Source organism: Balaenoptera physalus, assembly GCF_965194825.1.
Source record: "Balaenoptera physalus genome assembly, chromosome: 2".
Classification (NCBI taxonomy): Eukaryota; Metazoa; Chordata; class Mammalia; order Artiodactyla; family Balaenopteridae; genus Balaenoptera; species Balaenoptera physalus.
The window spans coordinates 102,991,933-103,013,640 of NC_138883.1; the positions used below are offsets into that span (position 1 = coordinate 102,991,933).

The 21,708-nt window shown below is 41.5% G+C and overlaps 1 protein-coding gene and 1 long non-coding RNA gene across 10 annotated transcripts in view; one reads left to right on the forward strand and one right to left on the reverse strand.

Annotated features, from left to right (window-relative positions):
• The window catches only part of MYZAP (myocardial zonula adherens protein), a 105,376-nt gene that overhangs the window by 49,997 nt on the left and 33,671 nt on the right, over positions 1-21,708 (forward strand). For 5 of the 7 annotated variants that reach the window (XM_082447271.1, XM_082447272.1, XM_082447273.1 and 2 more), the window contains exon 11: positions 18,543-18,626. The exons of 1 other annotated variant lie outside the window; for it this stretch is intronic. In XM_082447271.1, coding sequence (XP_082303397.1) covers positions 18,543-18,626 — 84 coding nt within the window. Of the gene's footprint in view, positions 1-1,976; positions 2,112-18,542; positions 18,627-21,708 lie in introns of those variants that run through there. One more of the 7 variants, XM_082447277.1, reaches the window with a different exon arrangement.
• The window catches only part of LOC309654226, a 74,086-nt gene that overhangs the window by 2,188 nt on the left and 50,190 nt on the right, over positions 1-21,708 (reverse strand). Inside the window, exons 2-4 of one of the 3 annotated variants that reach the window (XR_014260049.1) lie at positions 1,954-2,138; positions 1,406-1,568; positions 614-667 (exon numbers count right to left, since the gene is read on the reverse strand). This is a non-coding gene — a long non-coding RNA (uncharacterized lncRNA). The remainder of the gene's footprint in view (positions 1-613; positions 668-1,405; positions 1,569-1,953; positions 2,139-21,708) is intronic. The other 2 variants (XR_014260050.1, XR_014260051.1) reach the window with 2 other exon arrangements.

A 21,708-nucleotide genomic window follows, 5' to 3' on the forward strand; every position in this document is an offset into this window, starting at 1 on the left:
AATCCAGGGAATGACTGAAGGACTTGGGCAAGAGATGGGCAAGGGGAGACGTGACAGGTGAATTCACATCTTAGAAAACGGTCATGGAGAAGAGGGAATATATTTTTGTTTGTGTTGCAATGCAAAGCCAGGCTGGAGCCACTGGGTGGCAAATTTCAGCTTTCTGTTCAACATAAAGGAAACATTTCTAGTATTGGCTGTCCTGGGAAGTATATTTAGCCTTTAATCACGGGTGCATTTTATGAGGAGAGAAGTCGGGATAGAAGCTCCTTATATAAAGAATTCTCTGTTGTTTACTAGGCTGTGCCTGTTGTTAGGATCTCAGCCTTTTCATTGCTTTGCATAATGAGTGAAAGCAGCAAAGACATATTAAATTGGTTCAAGTCATTTGGACCAAATTTTGAAAAATCCAGACAACTGAATTAGTCATGTGTGGCATCTTGAACTCTGACTTGAGAAGTGTCTTTCTATCTGTGAACTCCAGCCACCCAGATATTGAGACAAATTTGACCCAGAAATAGAGGCAACCTTTACGTGTCACCAATGTTAGGGACAGTTTTCCTTCCCTCACATGAATTCTGAAAGCTTGTCCCTGTGATGGCTTCACACTCACCAGGGGTAGGAATCCAGTCCCCATCCATTGTTGGTGTCATCTGAATCACAGTGTCTGTGAATGAAGTTAGTTTATTAAAATGATGGGCTTTTTTTTTTAGCTCAAAACATCCAGGTATTATTACTGAGGTTCTTGGAATCCTTAAATGTTAAGCAGTATATTTACTTCCACCTCACTGGAGTGTAATTTCTAATAATAATAATAATGATAATGATAATAATATTAATGATATAATAATAATGACGATATATTGAATAAAAATTAACCAGCGTAGGTGTTGCAGTCCTTAGCTCAATAATGACTTTTCATTGTGTAGGACAGTATATTTCAGTAGGGATTTGTGCATGTAAGAAGGGGGCAGGATGGGCGCTTTTGAAATGAAGGATTATATATCTTATGGGGTCAAGTTCATTGAGAAAAGATACAAAGCGTCTTGCGTGAAGTGTGGGAGCACATACCCCCACTTGGCTAGATCTTTGTACCAAATTAAGTCTCCTTTTGTGGTGTTAGACAGGGATTGGTCATCTCCCTCCCATCACTAGTTCTTCTGACTGGTTCTGGATCTGACACAAAACACACACACACACACAAACACACACACAAGCCCAAATATGCCCCTGTTAGACTTTTAAGGGTTTGCCAGAAAATACAGAGGGCCTGAAAAAGATAGCATTCATGAGGAAACTCACTCATCCGTCCATTTACCAGTTACCCACCGGCATTTTCTCTGTGCTGGGGCTGGGTACCCAGTGGGGAGCAGGGCAGATGTGGTCCTGCCCTCACGGATCTTACCACCTGGTGTTAGCTGAGTTCCAGTCATCCTTGCCCTTGGGCTTCATTCTTCTGTTGACAAGCCGTGTTGGGACTAGGTCCTTTGTCTCGAATCCGGCTGAGTTCTTTAGCTTGCCGTTAAAGGAACCAGGAGATCGGGGAGGAGCACGAGGCTGGGAGGAACCTGCAGCCAGAGCAGTAAACACCTGACACATCTTCAAACATCTTCAGTCAACAGGACGTTGACACCTCTTTACGTGCTTTCCTCAACGCCCAGTCCCCCGCCAACCAAAGCAGCTTTCTGCCCAGGGGAAAATTATCTGGAGGAAAGCAATTTTAAAAATTTAAATTCTCTCCATGCCAAGAATCTTCCCTTTTAAATGGATCGGCCATTTGTTAGCCCACAATTTATTTTAAAAGTCTTGTGTGGTGTGCTGAAATGTACAATGCAAAAGTACATTTTTGCCAAATACCCTGTGTTTAGAGGATTCAGAGTGATCTCCATCACTGATAATTAGGCACATGGGGGCAGGGGAAAGGAGCTGTGGCACCAAGCCCACAACGCTAACCTGCTCAATTGAACTGTTTCCAGATCATGTCCCACGAGCTCTTCTCCAGATTTAGTCTCTGGCTCTTTGGAAGATGACAAAATGGTAGCTTGCTCTGGGTTGGAAGCAGTTGCTTTTATCGTTCGTGGTTTGAAGAACACTTGTACTCTCTCAGCTGGGAAGAGGTGGCATGTGTGTGTGATGAACTGATGAACAAAACACGCAGGACATGACATTGAAGAGAAAATGTGGCCACGTAGAGCTCCTATTTGTGGAAACACCCACCTTCTGTAACTTCAACTTCTACAGCCTGACACTGCAGAGTCGAGAGAACTCAAAGATCCATAGAGTATTTCTAGAAACGTGGGTTCCTAGACATCAAAGAGGGAACTGTGATGAAAACAGTACTAAAAAATAATTTAGAAAGTGCCAGGTGGAGGCTGGTCTTGGATGATGAAGCCTTATTTATGGAAAAGCTGCCAAGGACACCTGCCAAGGAGATGGGAAGCGGGCTCGAAGAACTCCAGTGCCCCAGGAGGAAGTGCTCCCCACCTGATCACACCCCAGAAAATACAGAATAAGCCAAGTGTCTCTGTAGTTTGATTATATTTGTATGTAGGAAGTGGCCCTGAGGATGTCCTTTCTGAATGAAGATCAACGGCACTAATCAACTTAGCACTCTTCTTGTTTAAGAAACATTTGTTTTGCTTCTATCACCATGCATAGACAGTTCAACTCACTTCATGAAAAGGAGAAGTATATCTGATGAAAAGAAAAATGGGGACTTCCCTGGTGGCGCAGTGGTTAAGAAACCGCCTGCCAGTGCAGGGGACACAGGTTCGAGCCCTGGTCCGGGAAGATCCCACATGCCACGGAGCAACTAAGCCCGTGTGCCACAACTGCTGAGCCTGCGCTCTAGAGCCCGCGAGCCACAACTACTGAGCCCGCGAGCCACAACTACTGAGCCCACGTGCCACAACTACTGAGCCCACGCGCCTAGAGCCCGTGCTCCGCAACAAGAGAAGCCACCACAATGAGAAGCCCACGCACCACAACGAAGAGTAGCCCCCGCTCGCAACTAGAGAAAAGCCTGCGTGCAGTAAAATTAAAAAAAAAAATGTATTTGGCTGAAATACATTGAAATGAAATATACTTCATGCATGCTTTATTTTCATAGAGGTCTTCGTGAGACAGCCCCAGGCCCTGGTATCTCATCGAAACTAAACGGTGTTGCTGAGAATTGTAGTAGCAGCAGTGGTAGTAATAGTCAGTGGGTGGTATTAGCCTAATAATAATGAAGTGAGTTCATTAAGGGGGTGGGTGTCACTTAGACTTTGGGTAGTTTTCCGCTCCGTCCTCTTCTCCATGGCAAAGTGGGCAGGTAAATGCTTTCTTGTCAATAGTTGTCTTTGGTCTTTAATTTAGATGCTTCTGCCCAGCTGAAGCAAGTAGGCAGTAATGGGAAAGGAAGCAGATAAATAACTTCCCACATGCATATGAACCGTTGATGCAGTTTACCTCCACCGTGTTCTGTTTGAATGCAGATCCCCAGATACTCTTGCTGGGTTTCCAGACTTCCCCTAGGGAGCTTTGAGTCAGATCTGAGAATTGCTAATCTAGATGTCACTCTAGTGTAGGGACCTACACTGTTTCTAGGGATACCTTTACTGCCCTCATGTTTTTCAGTCTGTGGTGGAAAAGTTACTGGCATTTGTTCTAGTGGAGTAGACTCACTACCCAGCTTCAAAAATTGAAGTAATATCAGACAAGGGGATGTAATGACTTCTAGAGGAAGCGGGGCACCCACTTGGGCCTCTCTCCCAGGATTGTGTGCTCTCCCCGCTGCCCTTGGAGTTCCTTCTCTCTTTTGGGGCACAGATAGTACCCTGAGGCCCGGTAGCCTTATGTTCTGGGGCAGAGAGTGAGTGAGGTGCCGAGGCTGTCTGCAGGACCGTGAGAGTGCCTCCCAAATGCTGTGCCCTAGACGACCCCTGCACTCCCCCTAGGCCTGATGCTGGGTCCTGGGCTAATCGGGGCTCTCCTTAGATCCGGGTCCCCTGCCTGAGAGGACCTCCCTCCACCTGCTCCTCCCTGCCTTTGCCCGTGTCCCTAAATTCACCCCTTCCTGCCAGGACTGTGATATGGTATGAACTTGACTTACTGCGTCAAACATGAGTTAGGTGCTCAAACCCTGCCCCACACTCACCCCGCACCACCACCCCATCCCCATCCCCGACCCCTAACTGGATCCTAAGTCTTGGGCTCTTAGTAAGGCTGTGATTTTGTCTCAGGGCCACTCACACCCCCACCCAAAGGAGATGCTACTCAAAAGTTGAGGCCAAATTTATTTATAGTAATCGAAAATGTTACAGTTTCCAATTCTGGTGTTTAACACTGTATTAGCCACTTTTTAATTTTAAAATCTCAGCTGCTTTATCTAAAGCATGAAGTTTTTAGAAGGTAATCAGAAAGCTCACATGGGTGTAAACCTTCCTTTTTGTATGCATTATAGAAGTATTGCAGGTTCATTGTGTGACATGTACTGATTAATGTATTCACGATTCAAATTGTCCTTTCAAGGGAGAAGTTCTTTTCTTTGCAAATGTCATTGAACCCACTTTCTGTTTGTTGAAATTGTTTCTAACTGGCTCTGAAATGTTTCTCAGACCTGGGTGCTCACGTTCTGCCCATAGTAGTTTGTGTGCCTGTGCTCCTCATCCAAGTAACTCCCAGCTAGTGGATGTTTCTCAAGTTGCAAGGTGTGCGTCATGTGTTGTAGGTGTGCATCTACACCTCCCATCCCACGTTAACCCTCTGTGGGAGGTATTATTAGCACCACTTTTTAGTACTGGAAACTGAGACTTAGAGTCTTAAAAAATAAGTAGCTAGTGGTCTCTCCACAAGTGATGACGGTGCTAGGTCCACACCCAGATTTTTTACTCCAAAGCCAGCCTTGTTCTTTGCTTCTTATTTTTTTATAATTGGAAAAAAAATTTAAATATAGAAACTTATAGAGTATGATAAAAAATAAAACCCATGTATTCTCTTCTGGAATTGACAGATGTTAACATTTTGGCGTATTTCATATTTTTTCTAAATAAAACATTACAAAGAAGTTCTCATTTTACTCCTCCCAGTTCGGATCTTTTTTCTTCTTACCCTCCACCCCATCCTGCCCTAACACCTCCTTCGGAGGCAATTTGGCCTCTATCCAGACCATGTTTCTATGCTTTTACTACACATACATGTATTTATTGTTGGTATATAGCTTGGTGTCTGTGTTCAAAAAAGTATGTAAAATTTTATTTGTAATATATAAATAAATTTTATTGTATTTATTTTGCAACTTACTCTTTTCCCCAATTTTGTTTTTGGAGTTGCTACATATAGATAGGAATTATTCATTTTGATGGCCGTCTAATATTCCATTAGATGAATATATTGTAATGTACCCTATTGATAGACATTTAGTTTGTTTCCAATTTTTTATTCTTTTGCAAACAATGCCACACATGTGTCTGTGCTTATCTAGGGAATATACTCAGAGGAGGAATCGCCAGGGCCTGGGGTTGGCACAGTTTCTCCTCTGCTAGGTATTTCCCTATTGCTCTCCAAAGTGTATGTAGACTTCCACCCGTCACGTATGAGGGCAGATTTCTCCACATCCTCATCACCTCTTGGCGCTGTTGGACTATAATTTTAGCCAGTTGTGAAATAGTATCTCTTTGTCTTAGTTTTAACTTGCGTCAGCCTGGTGACTGCTCATTACAACTGGGGAGACTGAGCATAAACTTCTCACCAGTCAGGCTCCCATTCTTATGAACTGGTTGGTCATATCTTTTGTTCATTTTTCTGTTTGGTTGTTTTTCTTTTTTTCCCTGCTGATTTTTAGGAACTCTGTATACTGCCAATATTAGTCGTTTGTCAAAAAATATTTGAATGCCGTTATCTTCTCCTCGTCAGTCATTTTCGTTTGTTTGTTTATGGTGTTTTGTATAATATACACGTTTTAAATTTTGGTAGAAAGTTATCAGTCTTTCTCTGCTGTGTTGTGTGTCTTGTTTGTTTGTCATAAGTTTTAGAGTTTTGTTTTTTATCTTTAGGTCTGTAATTACACCCCTCCCCCACATTCTTCCCACCGTTCTCTTCCTTACTCTGTTTTTCTCCATAGCACTTATCATCTTGTAATATATCCTACACTTATCTGTTTTGTTTATTTGTGTGTTGTCTGTTTCCCTCCACTAGAATGTAAGCTCCCTGAGGGCAGTGGCTTTTGTCTGTTTTGTTCATGGCTCTATCCCTAACACTTGGAATAGTCACGGGCATATAGCAGGTGCTCAATATTTGTTGAACAAATAAAGAATACTCCATATGGAATTTATTTCTTGTGTATATAGTATGAATAGAGCTGTTACCCTTTTTTTCCCCCTCATGGAAAGCTGGTTTCTCTAACACCATTTATTGGATAGTCCATCCTTCCCCCACTGATTTTTTTCATTCAACCTTTATCAAGCTGGAGTTGTTTCCCTTGTGCCACTGTCTTTATATATTTCTGTTCCCCTGCCTCTGTGCTGAAGTCTGCAGGAAAGCCAGTCCTCGCACACACAAGTGGGAGTGGGGGTGATGAAGAGCTAGGTTCCACTTACGGAGAGCTTTTCTCTGATGGGTCAATCAGTAAACATTTAAGAAGCAACTTTTATGAACCAAATGTAAAAATGGACCTGAGTCCTCAAAGCCCTCAAAGGACTTTCTGGTTGACATTAAAACTCTTTATAACTCAAGACAGAATATAAGGGTTAAGCAGGACAACTGGCTGTGTGCTGGGAACACACAAGCTGGAGAACATAGTGGTTAAGTTTGTAGGCTTCAAGTAAATTAAATCTGACTTTGTATCCTGCATCTGCTCCTGACTGGGCTTTGTATCTTGAGCAACTTATTGATCTTCTCCAACATTTAGTCTCCTTATCAAAAAAATGGGAATGATGATAATAGTACCTGCTTCAGGGGTTGTTGATTGACTGAAAGAATGTACACTATGGGTGTAGCTCAGTGCCTGTAAATGTTCAGTAATTCTAGTGTGCGTGGAGTCTTTAGGGAGGAGGTGTAATTTGACTGGGTCTTGCAGCATGGGTTAGATTTTTCTAGGCAGGGATTGAGTAGGTGGAAAAGGACGTGCCAGACAAGATACAGAATAAATAAAAAACAAAAGCATGGAAGCCAGAAAGTATAGGGTGAGTTCAGGGAGCATTATTCTAGTCTGACTGGATTGTAGGAGGGAGTAATGATGAAGAGACTGGAAATGCAGGTTGGGCCTAATTGCTGTGGATTACCAGCAACAAGCCAAGAAAATGTCCTTTATTACTAAGCTCCTAATTCCTTTATGGCTCCCCATTGCCTGATCAGATCTGAGCCTCAGAGGCATGTCTCTGGCAGGGCGTGCTTGGCGAACAGGAGAGGAGAGGGGCAGGGAGGGCAGCTAGGGGGCTCCCAGGAGAGTCCTGGTCAGTACAGGTGAGGGTCCATGTTCCAGGGCACCTGAACTTTAGGAACATTGTGTGTGTGTGTGTGTGTGTAATTAAAGCCTCCTTTATTTTTTTGTTTTGTTTTGTCTTAAAATTGACAAGACTAGTATAAGCATCTTAAAAAAAAATTTTTTTATCGGCATATAGTTGATTTACAAAGTTGTGTTAGTTTCAGGTGTACAGCAAAGCGAATCAGTTATACATATACATATATCCACTCTTTTTTAGATTCTTTTCCCATATAGGTCATTACAGAGTATTGAGTAGAGTTCCCTGTGCTATACAGTACGTCCTTATTAGTTATCTGCTTTATATATAGTAATGTGTATATGTCAATAGGAACATTTATTTAAACTACCAGTTTTTTTAGCATTAGCTTTGTGCCAGGGGTGGAGCTGCGTGCTCCCATATATACGTGCCTACCTCAGAAATACTGCGGGTTGGGTTCCAGACCACCGCAATAAAGCAAATATTGCAGTAAAGTGAATCACATGAACTTCTGGTTTCCCAGTGCATACAGAAGTTATACTGCAGTCTGTTAAGTGTGCAATAGCATTATGTATAAAAAGACAATGTGACACCTAATTAAAAATACTTTATTGCTGAAAAATGATCACTGATCATCATCTGAACCTTCAGTGAGTTGTCATCTTTTTGCTGGTGGAGGATTTAAAATATTGCAAGAATTACCAGAGTGTGACACAGAGATACAAAGCGAGCAAATGCTGTTGGAAGAGTGGTGCCGACAGACTTGCTCAATGCAGGGTTGCCACAGACCTTCAATTTGTGAAAAATGCGACGTGTAAAGCACCATAAAGCAAAGTGCAGTAAAATGAGTTATGCCTGTACCTCCTCTAATTGTTTAGCCTGAAACAGTTCTCTCCCTGGATGTTCCTGTTCAGTGTATGGTCTTCTGTCCCTGATACTGTACCCATCCAGGGAAGCGCAGGGATAGAGAAGCTTAGAGGACCCTCTTTCCCACTTCTCCATCCCACCTTCCAATAAGGTCACAGAGGAGGACAGAATAGCCTGAAGACTTAGGGCTCCAGCAAATCCTTTGTTAAAGAAGGTATCACCTGCCAGTATTCTTCCCAGCCTTACCTAATTTCTAGGCAGCATTGCCGCGATAGGTTGTCGTCATAGGGAAGATAGAGGCCAACCTCTGGCCATCAGGCTGGTGTGAACGGAAGAGCCCGGGCCTTGTCATCAAAGAGAAGTGGGTTTAGATCTCAGCCCTGCCAGCATCGAGCTCTAGGGTGACCACCTGTCCTGGTTTGCCTGCGAATGAGAAGCTTCCTGACTCATGACACTAGAACCTAGAAAGTTCCGGGCAAGCTGGAACGAGCTGGTTACCTCTTTAGCCCTGTGGTCTGAACCTTTCCCTCACCCCATCGGCAGACGGCAGGTGCATCCTATCTCTGGGTAGGTGGGGAGACCTAACATCATTCTGCCTGCTCCCTTATTGCACTAATGTGTGTGTTTCTTTCTCCATTTACTGCCTCACTGGGATGTTGATTCCCTGAAAGTGGAGACCGGGTCTTCCTGGCTCACTGCGGTGCTCCCGGAATCTAGCACTGGGCCTGATGCAGAGGGGATCCCAGCTGACTGTTAAGGAATGAACAGACAATGAAACTCTAGGAACCCCAGTTCCGTCGTCTATGGGGATAACGACTCTTAGGGTTGTTTCTGAGAATAATGAGCTAAGCCAGCAAAAGCCCTGGTACTCGGTACACCCGTTTTTCTTCCTTCCCAGTGAATGCACATAGATTGGAACGCCAGTTTATCCATCCTGCCCTGATGTTTATATAGCCCAGTCATGTTCAGGCACCCAGGGTGCTATTTCTTCTTAAACAGAAGTTGGGTTATCTTTAATATAAGATAGAAGTCAAACTGCATTAGATTATTTTACCTCAGAAGCCAGTTTCAACTGATCCTTTTGAATAGTATAGTTCTATTATTATATATTACTTCAAACTTAATAGAAAAAAATTGATTAAAATGTGTGCCCTGTTCATATCTGGCCTGGCTGAATGCCACAAGACACATTAATTGAAAATGAATTTCTACAAACCCAATCAAGCATCATGAAGATGAAAAATGTACCTTTTCCCCTCCGTTCCTTCATTGATTTTTCATTTTCCCCACTCAGAGCTTCATTTAGCAATTTTTCAGTTTCGTTTTGTTGTGGCCTTAATTCATTCCCTTCACTCCCCCCAAAATGAGATAATGTACCATTTTCCTTGTCCTTTTTAAACTGTTCTTTCATGCTGCATTAGTGCAGGGCAGATCCTGATCTTGTCATATATCCCCGTGCTTTATTATTTTTTAGGAAAAGAGGGTAACCTTATTTTTAAAATTCTTACCATGGTGGTTTTTATCAAAGGGAATGCACTTTAAAAATACATAACTATGAAATTACAGTGTTACAACACTTCTAAAATGAATTAAGAGAAACTGCAGCAAAAATAAAAAACCTTTTCAGAGGAAGAGTATTAGATATCAATTATTCTCATTTTTCAGGGTGAGGTATTTGGGGATTAAACACGAGTCCTGTTTTGTTGAGGGAAATGGAGAAAGCTATTTTTTTTTTTTTTAATTTATTTTATTTATTTATTTTTGGCTGCGTTGGGTCTTTGTTGCTGCGCGCAGGCTTTCTCTAGTTGTGGTGAGCGGGGGCTACTCTTCATTGCGGTGCACGGGCTTCTCATTGCGGTGGCTTCTCTTGTTGTGGAGCACGGGCTCTAGGCACGCAGGCTCAGTAGTTGTGGCGCACGGGCTTAGTTGCTCCACGGCATGTGGGATCTTCCTGGACCAGGGCTCGAACCCGTGTCCCCTGCATTGGCAGGCAGATTCTTAACCACTGCGCCACCAGGGAAGCCCGGAGAAAGCTATTTGCCAGATCACAAGAGGTTGAATTGAAAACAAGGCTGGGTCAGGACAAGAGGGAGCAAAGAGGGTGACTAAAACCCCAGGTGAGTTCTAGAAGGTTCTTGCCTGTCTTGTGCCAACCGTGCCCCAGTCTGTTCGCCAAGTCCCTGGATCTCTAGGGGTTTTGATAACAATAATGGGGATCTTCAAGCTATTTTCCTGTCAAATTTTCAAATAATTGAACAGCATACTTTTCCCATCAAAAATTGAGAAGGGCTCACATTCAAGTATCCTATTGCTTTACTTTGACCTAGAATTCAGAACCCTGGTTATCTCATTTTGATTAGAAGCTTTGATTGGCAATTAGCCATCTCTGGTATGTTTTCAATGGGAAAATGAATTGTTTCTTTATCAATGCAGTTTAAAGTAGAAAGTGTTTTTAAATGAGGGCCCATTAGAATGAGTAACAAAGTGGGGTGTTGGTGATAGAAGTTTGGAAACCTTATTAATGTGTTGAGTTTCATGACAGGCACGTATACATACACCCTGATTTTGAATAAAAGTACCTGTGCACTTTAATTGGTATTCTTAAAATTAGAATGAAAACAAAATAAAACAGATTTCAAAGAAAATGAACAATAATATCATAAACTTAGACAGTTTGGATTTAAAAAATTGAATTCCCTTTTCCTTACAAGATTTTAAACAATTTAATTCAATGTGATCATCAGTTTTAACATATCTTCTAATATCATGCCGTTTCATTGTGTCTCCTGTTTTACATAAGGCATTTTCAGATACATGTGTATCATCATTTGCCAGCTGGTAAGAGAAAACACCCCAAAGCACAATTTCTTAAAAAAAACCCATATCAAGTGCTATCTAGTATTTAATACTTATTTGCTGCTGTATTTCTTATATTCATTTATTTCTCTCCACATCCCCAATCTCAATATTGAGTTGTGTTTCATGAGTCTTGCACAATTGGGTACTATTCACATCCTTCTAATTATAGGGCTGTATCACATTCTGACATCTAACATGAAATGACCCTACATGTCTGTCACCAATGGAAAAAAATTCCAGGAAGCTGAAAAGCCTTGCGACCTCCTGGGTTACTGTGAATTCATAACAGGACCTTACTAAATTTTTGTACAATTTCATTTTGGTCTGGTTGACATACAAGGTCTTTTTGAAAGAAATTGGGAGGGATCCTTTCACTATAGGAATCTGTTTCCGAAGAAGTTTATAAAAATGTGTGGATTGATAGGGGTGATTTCACCTCCTAAGAGGACTGCTCTTTTATATAAGATAACTGATGCACTAAACATCTGTTCCATGTGGGTTTGCTGTCTGATGCAAGGGAAAGATGTAAACAAAGGGTGGTAGTGGCAATGATGAGTTCTACTAGGGGTTTGCTCGAAGGGCTGAAATGGAACAGAGGAGAGAGACACAAAGCCAGCCTGGAGGACTTGGGAAGAGCTGGCCTGGGAGGCGACTGTTGAGTACTTCCTGACAGCAGATTTCCTGGTGGGAAAAGGAATGGAGGGTGGGAGGGCATGCCTGGTGAAGGGACCAGCCTGTGCAGAGGCCTGGCAGCAGGACCACTGTATGTCCACAGCACGCTGAGAGTATGGAGTGGCTTCTAAGTAGGGTTCATTGTGGGACAGAGCAGGCATGAAATGAAACTGGGGAGATAAATTGGGACCACAGCAGAAGTGCCTCATGTCCACGCTAGGGAGTTGGAACATTAGAAGCTTGGGAGGGTTGTTTTGTTTTGTTTTGTTTGTACTTTTTTCTTTTATTGAAGTATAGTTGATTTACAATGTTGTGTTAGGTTCAGGTGTACAGCAAAGTGATTTGGTTATATATAATCGATTCTTTTCCATTATAGGTTATTACAAGATATTGAGTAGAGTTCCCTGTGCTATACAGTAGGTCCTTGTTGGTTATCTCTTTTATATATAGTAGTGTGTATTATGTGAATCCCGAACTCCTAATTTATCCGCCCCCCCACCCCAGAAGCTTGGGAGGGTTTTTAAGTAAGAGGGTGATATATGCAGCATCTCTGGGGTAGAGCCTAGAAGTAGATGACTCCATCCAGGTGACTCCAGTGTGTGGGTCTGGTTAAGAGGGATTGCTTAGCTCGAACCATCTGTGCAGGTAACTCAAATGTGGCTGATGTGAAGAAAAGCCGGTTCCAGTTTTAAGAAAGCAGATGACCCCCCCCCCCACCGCCCACCTTAAATATCAATCTGGCCTGTAGTCTTAGAAACCTAGCATCCTGCATTATCAGTTAGGCTGCAAGACATATACACAGTTTGAATTACAAAAAAAAAAACATGCTAATGAAGACAAAATTAGACATCAGTTCAATGAGTTAACATCAGTTAAAAGGTTCTAGATTTTACCAAGATGGGTTTCTTCCCTTTGTTCTATAAGGAGGTTTACTGTTTGATATTTAAATTTAACTGTTGCAACAAGATTACATTCTTGGGTTAACTAAAATAGAAGCACTCATTTTCCAGACCTCATCTAATTTCTCATTTCTTTTTTTTTTTTTTTTTTAATTTTATTTATTTATTTTATTTATGGCTGTGTTGGGTCTTCGTTTCTGTGCGAGGGCTTTCTCTAGTTGTGGCAAGCGGGGGCCACTCTTCATCGCGGTGCGCGGGCCTCTCACTGTCGCAGCCTCTCCTGTCGCAGAGCACAGGCTCCAGACGCGCAGGCTCAGTAATTGTGGCTCACGGGCCCAGCTGCTCTGCGGCATGTGGGATCTTCCCAGACCAGGGCTCGAACCCGTGTCCCCTGCATTGGCAGGCAGATTCTCAACCACTGCGCTACCAGGGAAGCCCTAATTTCTCATTTCTTAATGCCTTGACTTGAGCCTGGTAACTTGGGTCATTTACCACCACCTGGTGACAGCTAGATTTAAATGCAGATTCTTGAAGTGTACATAAACCTCTTGAAGGTCAAATTTACAAACTTACATGAGTTAAGAAGTGAGAGCAAAGATGCCAAATGGATTTTACTTGCATACCGGCTGCATAGTTCCCTGGATTTTGGGTGCCCCCGATTTTGGGGGTTGCTTTGGAGGTTATGTGTTTAGCAAGTCTGTCTTGGTTCATCTAGGCCTCCAAGAGTCTGTTCCAGACAACTTTGCCCCTGAAGTCTAAGGGGCAGATTGTTTAGAGATAATGGATGGACGGATTCTTTGATTCATCCATTCAGTGTCTGAGAATATGAAGATGATCAAGGTCTTTACTCTCAAGCTGACAGTCTAGGGAGGGAGAAATACCAGTAATAACATAGTAGTAGTTAATTTTTGAGTGTTTATCATGCTAGGTGCTATAGGAGACGATATTTCAAGGCTCTTTGAAGTTGGCAGTCAGAAATAACAGCATTTTCCACACAAATGTGTGATTTAGATATTGTGAAAAAGAACCAAAGGCTTGGGAGTCAGACGATACCTAGAATATTAGCAAACCCAGACGCGTGAGAGCCTGCTTATTTTAGAAACTGGGTGCCGCACTTGGGAGAAGGCATGGGATGTGCTCCAGGAGCAGACCTCAGGGGGGAGTAACTTGGGGTTCAAAGTTGGCACCCCTTCTAGGGCATGAGGGGCCAGCCATGAACTGACTGCCAATCTAAGCATTCTTTTTCTCTAATCCGAGTAAGTCAACTCTGGCCACAGAATGTACTGTATGAGAAATGCTCAAGGATGAAAGCAAATGAGTGTGCACAGCATTCATTTTTAGTGCAAGAGCACAATCGCTTCTTGAAGCATCAGTTGCTGAAAAACGCAAGCCTTGTCGTCTGAAGCTTCAGATCCCCTGCATCCTTCCCTCGACCTATTCTTTTTCTCCAGAATGAGATGCCTCCTCATGCTAGCATTAGCCCAGAGTTCTCCCCTCAGCTGTCTCTCCAGATGATATCTGCTTTGCATTTATTTCTTTTTAAAACTAAAATCTAGGGACAAAGGTGAGCAGAATCATCTTGGTCTCTTCCTATGAGCTGTTCACTAGGGTGCCCTTAACCTACACCTTTTGCTTCTCTTGACTCACAAAGCACTCTGATTACTTCAGAGATAGTGAAACTAGTGTGCGTGAAGTCACTTTTTGTGTTATTTGATGAAATATTACCCCTGACCTTCTTGGAATATTTTAGTTCATTTCAGTACACATTTTGCCTATCATTTAAAGATTTTAAAAGCTTTAAAAATTTCTAACACTATAAGAAGGAATGAAAAAGGGACACTGTAAGGATGATTTTTGCAAATCATTCCTACAAAAATGAAGGAAATTTAAACAAAACAAACTTTTGTTTTGCTCATAATCCTACCCCAACCAACCACGGAACGATTTCGTTTATCTAACTTTTCTTTCAGCTTTTACTTTCATCATTGTAAACTCTTGTTTTTCTATCCCTTGAGGCTTTTTGTAAACACTTTTCCATTTTGTAATATACTTGTTTTTAGTGTTTGTGTAATATATTCCATCCAAGTGATATTCCATAATTTATTACCCATTCCTTTAGTGCTGGACATTAAGGTTATTTCCATTTTCTCTCTATTATAAATAATTGGAGCAAGAACATCTTTGTATATATAGCTTTCTTCCTACATCTGAATTATATCCTTAGGATAAATTCCCAGGAGTGGGATTAGTAGGTCAAAGGGTATGAACAGCTTTATGGCTCTTCATATTTATTGCTACATTGCCCAAAGGGTCATTCTAATTTACAGCGCCACCTGCAACACATGAGAGTAGCTATCCCTCCCAGCCCTTCCAACACTGATTTCTTCAGTCAGTAGTTTGGGGCAAATTTAATAGGTACGAAAGGATAACCAGTGACTGGTTTTAATTGTTAATTTAAAAAATAATTACCAATTTTTTTCTTAAGTATGTTTCTTACTGTATTCTATTTCATATGGTTTGCTTTTCATGTCGGAGAATTATATTTTTTGACACCAGGTGGAATTTAAAATATTTTATCATGAAAATGTCACATTCTCTCAGAACAAAGAGCGTAATGATGAATCATTACCTAGATTCAACAAGCAGCAAGATTTGGCCACATTTGCCTTATCTACACCTTCTTTTCCTTTTATTTTTTCCTTTGTGCAATTATTTTAAAGCAAATCCCAGACATTCTGCATGTTTCCTGTATACTTCATTGAGCATCAATAAAACATGTGGACTTTTTCTTCTGTAATCATAATGCTTATTGCCACACCTAACAAAATTAATGATAATTCCTTGGTCCCATTTAATACTAGTCTGTAATAACATTTTCCAACATGTCTTTATCTTAACTGATATTTTGTTCCAGTCAGCATACACAGAGGTCCGCTGTATTTGGTTGTTAGGTTTCTGAAATCCTTTAATCTAGAGCATATGCTCTGTTTACTCCCCCTGGCCCCCCTAACTCAAATTTACCCCCAGCCAGTGACTTATTGCAGGAACTAAGTCAGTTGTCCTATAAACGTTCCCACATTCTGAATTTGACTTTTTGTTTCCTTAATAGCTCAATTAGATTCCGTTTCAACTTTGTTTTGTCCGGGGAGGCAAGAATACTTCAAGGGTGGTGCTGTGTGATTCATTTTGTATTGCTCCGGGGGCACACAATGTCTGGTGATCCCACTTTGGGTGATGCTAAGGCTGATCGTGGATCAGGTGGTGACAGCCCACAGCAAAGTCGTAACGTCCCTCGCCAGCTTTGCCCCTCACTGTCTCATCTGTCCGTGAAGCTTGCTTGAGTCAGTTATTTCCTAGGGGATCGCACAATGGTGATCTTCGAATTCTCTCATTCCTTCCCCACTTATTAACTGGAATTCTTCTGCAGAGTAAAACTTCTTTCTTCATAAACTGGGACTTTTGAGTAATCTCAACGTGCAGTTTGTACAAGTAAGGCAGGATAAATGCTTTATTCTTTTATCCAAATTGCCAAGCTTCTAAGTAAGGAGTCGGTTCCACTGTCATTTCCAAGGAGTTTTCGTTGCTGCTTTGTTTTTGTTTTTCTTTTTTAAGAATAATAAAATACTCAGGGTTTTAAAAAATATATATTCCATGTGTTTTACTCATTATTCTTTTTGATGCTCATATTGTCCCATCTTTGCCCCAAGGGAGACCCTTCATGTCCTTGTTTTCAGGTAGCATAAGGTGTCTTAGGCTCATCTAGTATACTTTTTAAAAGAAAATAAAAGATTATGAATTCATACTGATACTTTCATTTCAAATCTAACAAAACTTTATTTTCTTACTTTTTTGATTTCGTACTTGTATTTCTTTTTCTTACACTAAAAATCTTGGTTCCAAATGTTATTACACTACAATCTATCAAATAGTTTAAAAATATAATACCAATATTACTACTAAAATTTTCCCAGTGAGTGCAATTGTTTATCTTTAGAGCACATTCCACTAAAAACATCCAGTCAAATTACCTTGTCCTAACAACACTTGAGTTAATTCGTTTAACCAATTTGATATACGGTTAAGTTCTTTTTGTTCTGTTTGTTTTCAAATTTTAGGATTCACTTTTTTCCCCTTTTTGGTTTTTATTTTTTGAATGTGTAAAATGTGCTTTCAAAATTGAACTTACGTAACAAGGTATTATCACAAAAGTCTTTGTTCTGTTCTGTCTCCTCCATCGAATTTCCTCCCGCTCTCTGTTGGTAAATATTAATAATTAAGATTTGTTTGATCTTTGCGGTGTTTCATTTTGCAAATATATAATCATTCATATGTCTTCACCAGTTTTACACCAAAGCCAGCATACCATATACTCCTTACAATATATCATATCAGGGTTTTAGAGATCTTCGTTTTTTTCTTGAAGGTTACATAGGCATCCACTGTTAAGATGAACCATAGTTTATTTATCAGGCACTTATTGATGGAGTTCTGTTTTTGTGTGTGTGTGTTTTCTAAAAAACAAAAATCCTGTGTCCAAGTCATTTCGTATTTTGGCTAATGATTCTTTGGGATCTATTGCTAGAAATGGAATTGCTGGGTCAAAGGTTAAATGTAATTGTACACTTCTCTTTTTTTTTTTTTTACAATAAATAAATAAATTTTTGGCTGCCATTAGGTCTCCGTTGCTGCACGCGGGTTTTTTCTTGTTGCAGCGAGCGGGTGCTACTCTTCGTTGTGGTGTGTGGGCTTCTCACTGCGGTGGCTTCTCTGGTCACAGAGCACGGGCTTTGGAGCGCAGGCTCAGTAGTTGTGGCGCACGGGCTTAGTTGCTTCACGGCATGTGGGATCTTCCTGGCCCAGGGCTCGAACCCGTGTCCCCTACGTTGGCAGGCAGATTCTTAACCACTGCGCCACCAGGGAAGTCCCTACTTGTACTTCTTTCAGTTATCGCTAGAGTCCCTTCTATAGGCATTGTGTCATCTTGCACAGAGAGGGATTTTTTAAAAAAGATTTTGCAGATGCTCAAATATCATATAAAAGGTTGTTGGAAAATTAGTGCATTCTTCAAAATCACATGTTATTTATCGAACCTACATACTGTTCCCACTATTGTCCAAAACATGGCCTGGTAGAGAGCACCCTGGTTCCTGCTTTTAGGGAGCCGACAATATGTCTGTGGAGCCATGATATGTGAATGAAAAACAAAGTTAGAGTAGTCCAAGGTAGATATAGTATAGAAACAAAGGTGAAAACCCAGCTCAAGTCTCTGTCTTTCAGAAGCCTTCCCTGCTTAACCCAGGCCACGTGAGTCCTCAGTCCTCTGAATGTGATTATTACTTTCAGTGACAGTGACCTTTTTCCCAGAGCAAAACTTTTGACACTTGGTTGAACAAAATATGAATATACGAACAGGAACAACAGAGCAGAATGTTTGAAATGCAGGCTGCTGCATAAATTCAAGCGAAATAATTCTTTGATGTAGAGTTATGTCTGCATTTCCCAAAGCATCGGTGGGATGTTACTAAGGGTTACACGGCAAAATCAGTGCAGAAATGTTAGGCTAAACAGACCTAATGAAACAACTCCACAACCACGTATGATGTCCCAAGCTTACCCGGGCACAGAACCGCCTCCCCCCTCAACCCGCCTCCATGAAGCACCTCATGTTCATACTGTTCCACGGAACACAAAAGAACCAATGTGTAGTTTCTATTTGAATGAAAACCAAAGGCTTCTCTTCCAGTTGATTAATTTGTACAAATTCTGCATTTTTGATAACAATTTCCAATTTGTTTCTTTCTAGATTGAATCACTAAAGAAAAAGGTGCAGCAGAAACAGCTCTTAATATTGCAGCTTTTAGAAAAGATATCTTTCTTAGAAGGAGAGGTAAGAAGCTGTGTTTCTTTAAGCTGGGGTCTCCCCTATCATTAAATTTTATGTTGCTGAGCCTACCACCGACACTTAATTAAAAATATGGCTATTTCCTGGCCTTATAAAATTGATTGAAGGTTAACTGCCAACACTGAAAATGAGGTTCTGACAGCTAGTTTTTCTTTACCATCTGACTCTCCTCATTCCCCCTTGCTGCTCACCTCTGCTTTTTGGCTCTCATTTTTCTTATTCAGGAATTTTCTTAGCAAGTCTGATAAGCTGTTGATGAATACTGATAACTCCCCACATCTGTGTTGTATGTTATAATTTGCCAAGTATTTTCACATACATTTCTCAATGATCCTCTCAACAACTTTAAGAAAGGCAAGACAAGGATTATTAGCTCCATATTAACCAAAAAAAAGAAAAAGAAAAAAGGCAGAGAAGGCAGGTGGCTTTTCTCAAGGTCACACAGCTTAATGCCAGAGCCAGGCTGAGACAGACTTCTCATTCCAGGTGACTTAATTTCACCTGGAACTTTTAAGATATTTAGTATTCCTGACTTTGTGGTCTTTTGAAAGGCATTTTGGGGATTTTGTGGAGGTTCTAGGGAAGGAAATTATGGAGTTGGAAGAACCTTAAGAGCTTAGGTGTTAATAGAAGGGGAAGCCTTCTGTTTTCCCTGCAGACTATTTATTAAGAACTTGGCGTTGAGCCTCTTGCTTTTGAGCCTCTGTGAATCTCTCCTTGTCTGTGCCCCACTTGTAGTCCCTCCCTGGTGAGAGACAGCCCAGGAGAGAATAATAAAGAAGACAGGAAAGTAATGACAGTAATTAAGCTCCTAGTGTGTGTTGGGCACTTTTACTTTCCGTATTTTTTGTATAACCTAGAGGTTAAGAGTGGAATCAGACTTGCCCAAATTTGAATGCTAGATCTGCTTATTAGCTGGCTGACCCTAGGTAAGTTTCTTAGAATTGGAAATTGAGGATGATAACGGTACCAACGTGTGTGTCCATGCAATGAGAGTGCATACAAAGTGCCTGACATGCCTAAGCACTCCATCATTTTCTCTCTTTATTAAGAGCGATGCCCTGTGAGTTAGATTATGTTTCCTCCATTTTGTAGCTAGAGAAACTGAGGTTCAGGGATGTTCAGGAATCTGCCCAAGGTGACTGTTAGAAATGGGTAAGCCTGAGCTCTTAACCACCATGTTTGTAGGGATGGGGAGCAGTGTCATTATTTACTCTGTGTGGTGGGGGGGCTGCCTATAAAAGTCATAAGCAGAAGTCCCTCCTGGCCCATGGGGACCTGGTAGCAGACTCAAAGCCCAGGAATCTCAGTGTCCTGACAGCTGAGTAAGTGGACACTCGTCTTGTCACAATGTTTTCCCCTCTGCAGTCACTGAGTCCACCTCCAGCTTTATGAATGGACATTTCTGTTTCTAAGATTGCCCTCTGAAATCACAGCTCCCTGTGGGAGGAATCATACTTTCCCAGTGAGAGTCAGAGAGTGTGTGTCCTGGTGAAAGTCATGGGTCCCAAGAGAGGCTGGTTCCAGGAGGGAGGAAAGAGACGCCAACAGGAGAGGCAGAAGGTTACCCAAGACAGTGCCCACCCCCCTCCCCTTCCCCTGGCTGTGATACTCAAGCCTCCTGGGAGATTAGGAAATGTCCAAGGGGTACTCTGCATTGAGAAGAGCCTTCCTTACACATATGTGTGCTTTGTTTAATCTTAATTTATTAAATTCCTTTCTTCTCTTAGTTTGGGTTGCCCAGACTCTGAGATGTGGATATGAGCCCACTAGTTTATTTGGGAGGTGATCCCAGGAAGCCCCAGTGGGAGAGGGGAGAAATGAGTCAGGGAAGGTCGAAGGCCAATAATGGGTGCCTTACGGAGGTTACCATTGTGGACAGCTGCTGCTCACTTGCCCTGGGCACCTCTGGAAGATGATGTCCACTGGCCTCTGAGTTACCCTTACCAAAAGGTCAGAAAGCTAGGGCATTTATCCACTAACTCCCATCAGTAGCTGGTGAGGGCAGCTCCTGGGGGGGTGTGGCAATTCTGGCCTGCTCTGGGCAGAGCCAACTGGGCTCCAGGGGACAGAGGAAGCCCCAGGGAAAAAGTCACAAATGGCATGCCAGGAAATGGTGAGTGTCCAGAGTATATGGGTGCGTCTGGCTGTGTCTGCTATGTATATCCAATAAGCCATTCAAAAATGGTTTGAAAACCATCATTCCTTGAGCATTTAAACATTGATTATAAATTTGGTTGATTAAACTATTTAAATTCTACTACAAATTTAGAATGACTAATTCCTTTTGATCATCCACCTTAAACAGCAGATAAAACATAGACAAAATGTCAAGATTGATAATACATTTACACTTTAACTTATTCTAAAATATTAAGTATCTTGGGTTTAGTTTATTTCTTCATTGTTTGTGTTCTTGGTTTTTAGTATCTTCCGAAGGCCAACTTCCCTTAGTTAACATCATTTTGACACTTTCCACACAAGTGCAGTGATCTTTTAGATCCAAAGGACATGGAATACCTTCTCCGAATAGCTAAGGCTAGAGGATGCCAATTCTTGGACGGACACAATTCTTGCTTTACAACATAGGACTAGGTAGCTTCAAGGTGATTCAAACTCAGGACCCCTTATCATTGACCTATCTTTAGCACTATTAAAAAGTATGCATTCCTTATTAATATTTTACCATTCTTTGTCGGACTAGAGATTTCACCTCCTAGGAGATGAGGTTGAGTTTGAGTACTTGGTTTTCCTCTTCAGGCTGTGTGAGTAGTTTATGATGTTACAAACACACCGCTGACTGACTCCTTGCTAATTGTGTGTGACCACTGATGCCAGTGAATCTCTGCCCCTCTTTCCACCTGCTTGTTGTATGACCACCAATGCCAAGCAGCCCTTCCAAGGGCCCTCAAGTCCTGGCGACGACCTGACTTAAAGTTCCTTTTGTTATTCTTTACTACTCAACACAGAAATCTTATAAACAAACATGTAATTAACACTCTATAAAAGAAACTACATCATCTTATATATTAATACTTCCTAGTTTTAAAAGTTGATGACAAATTGT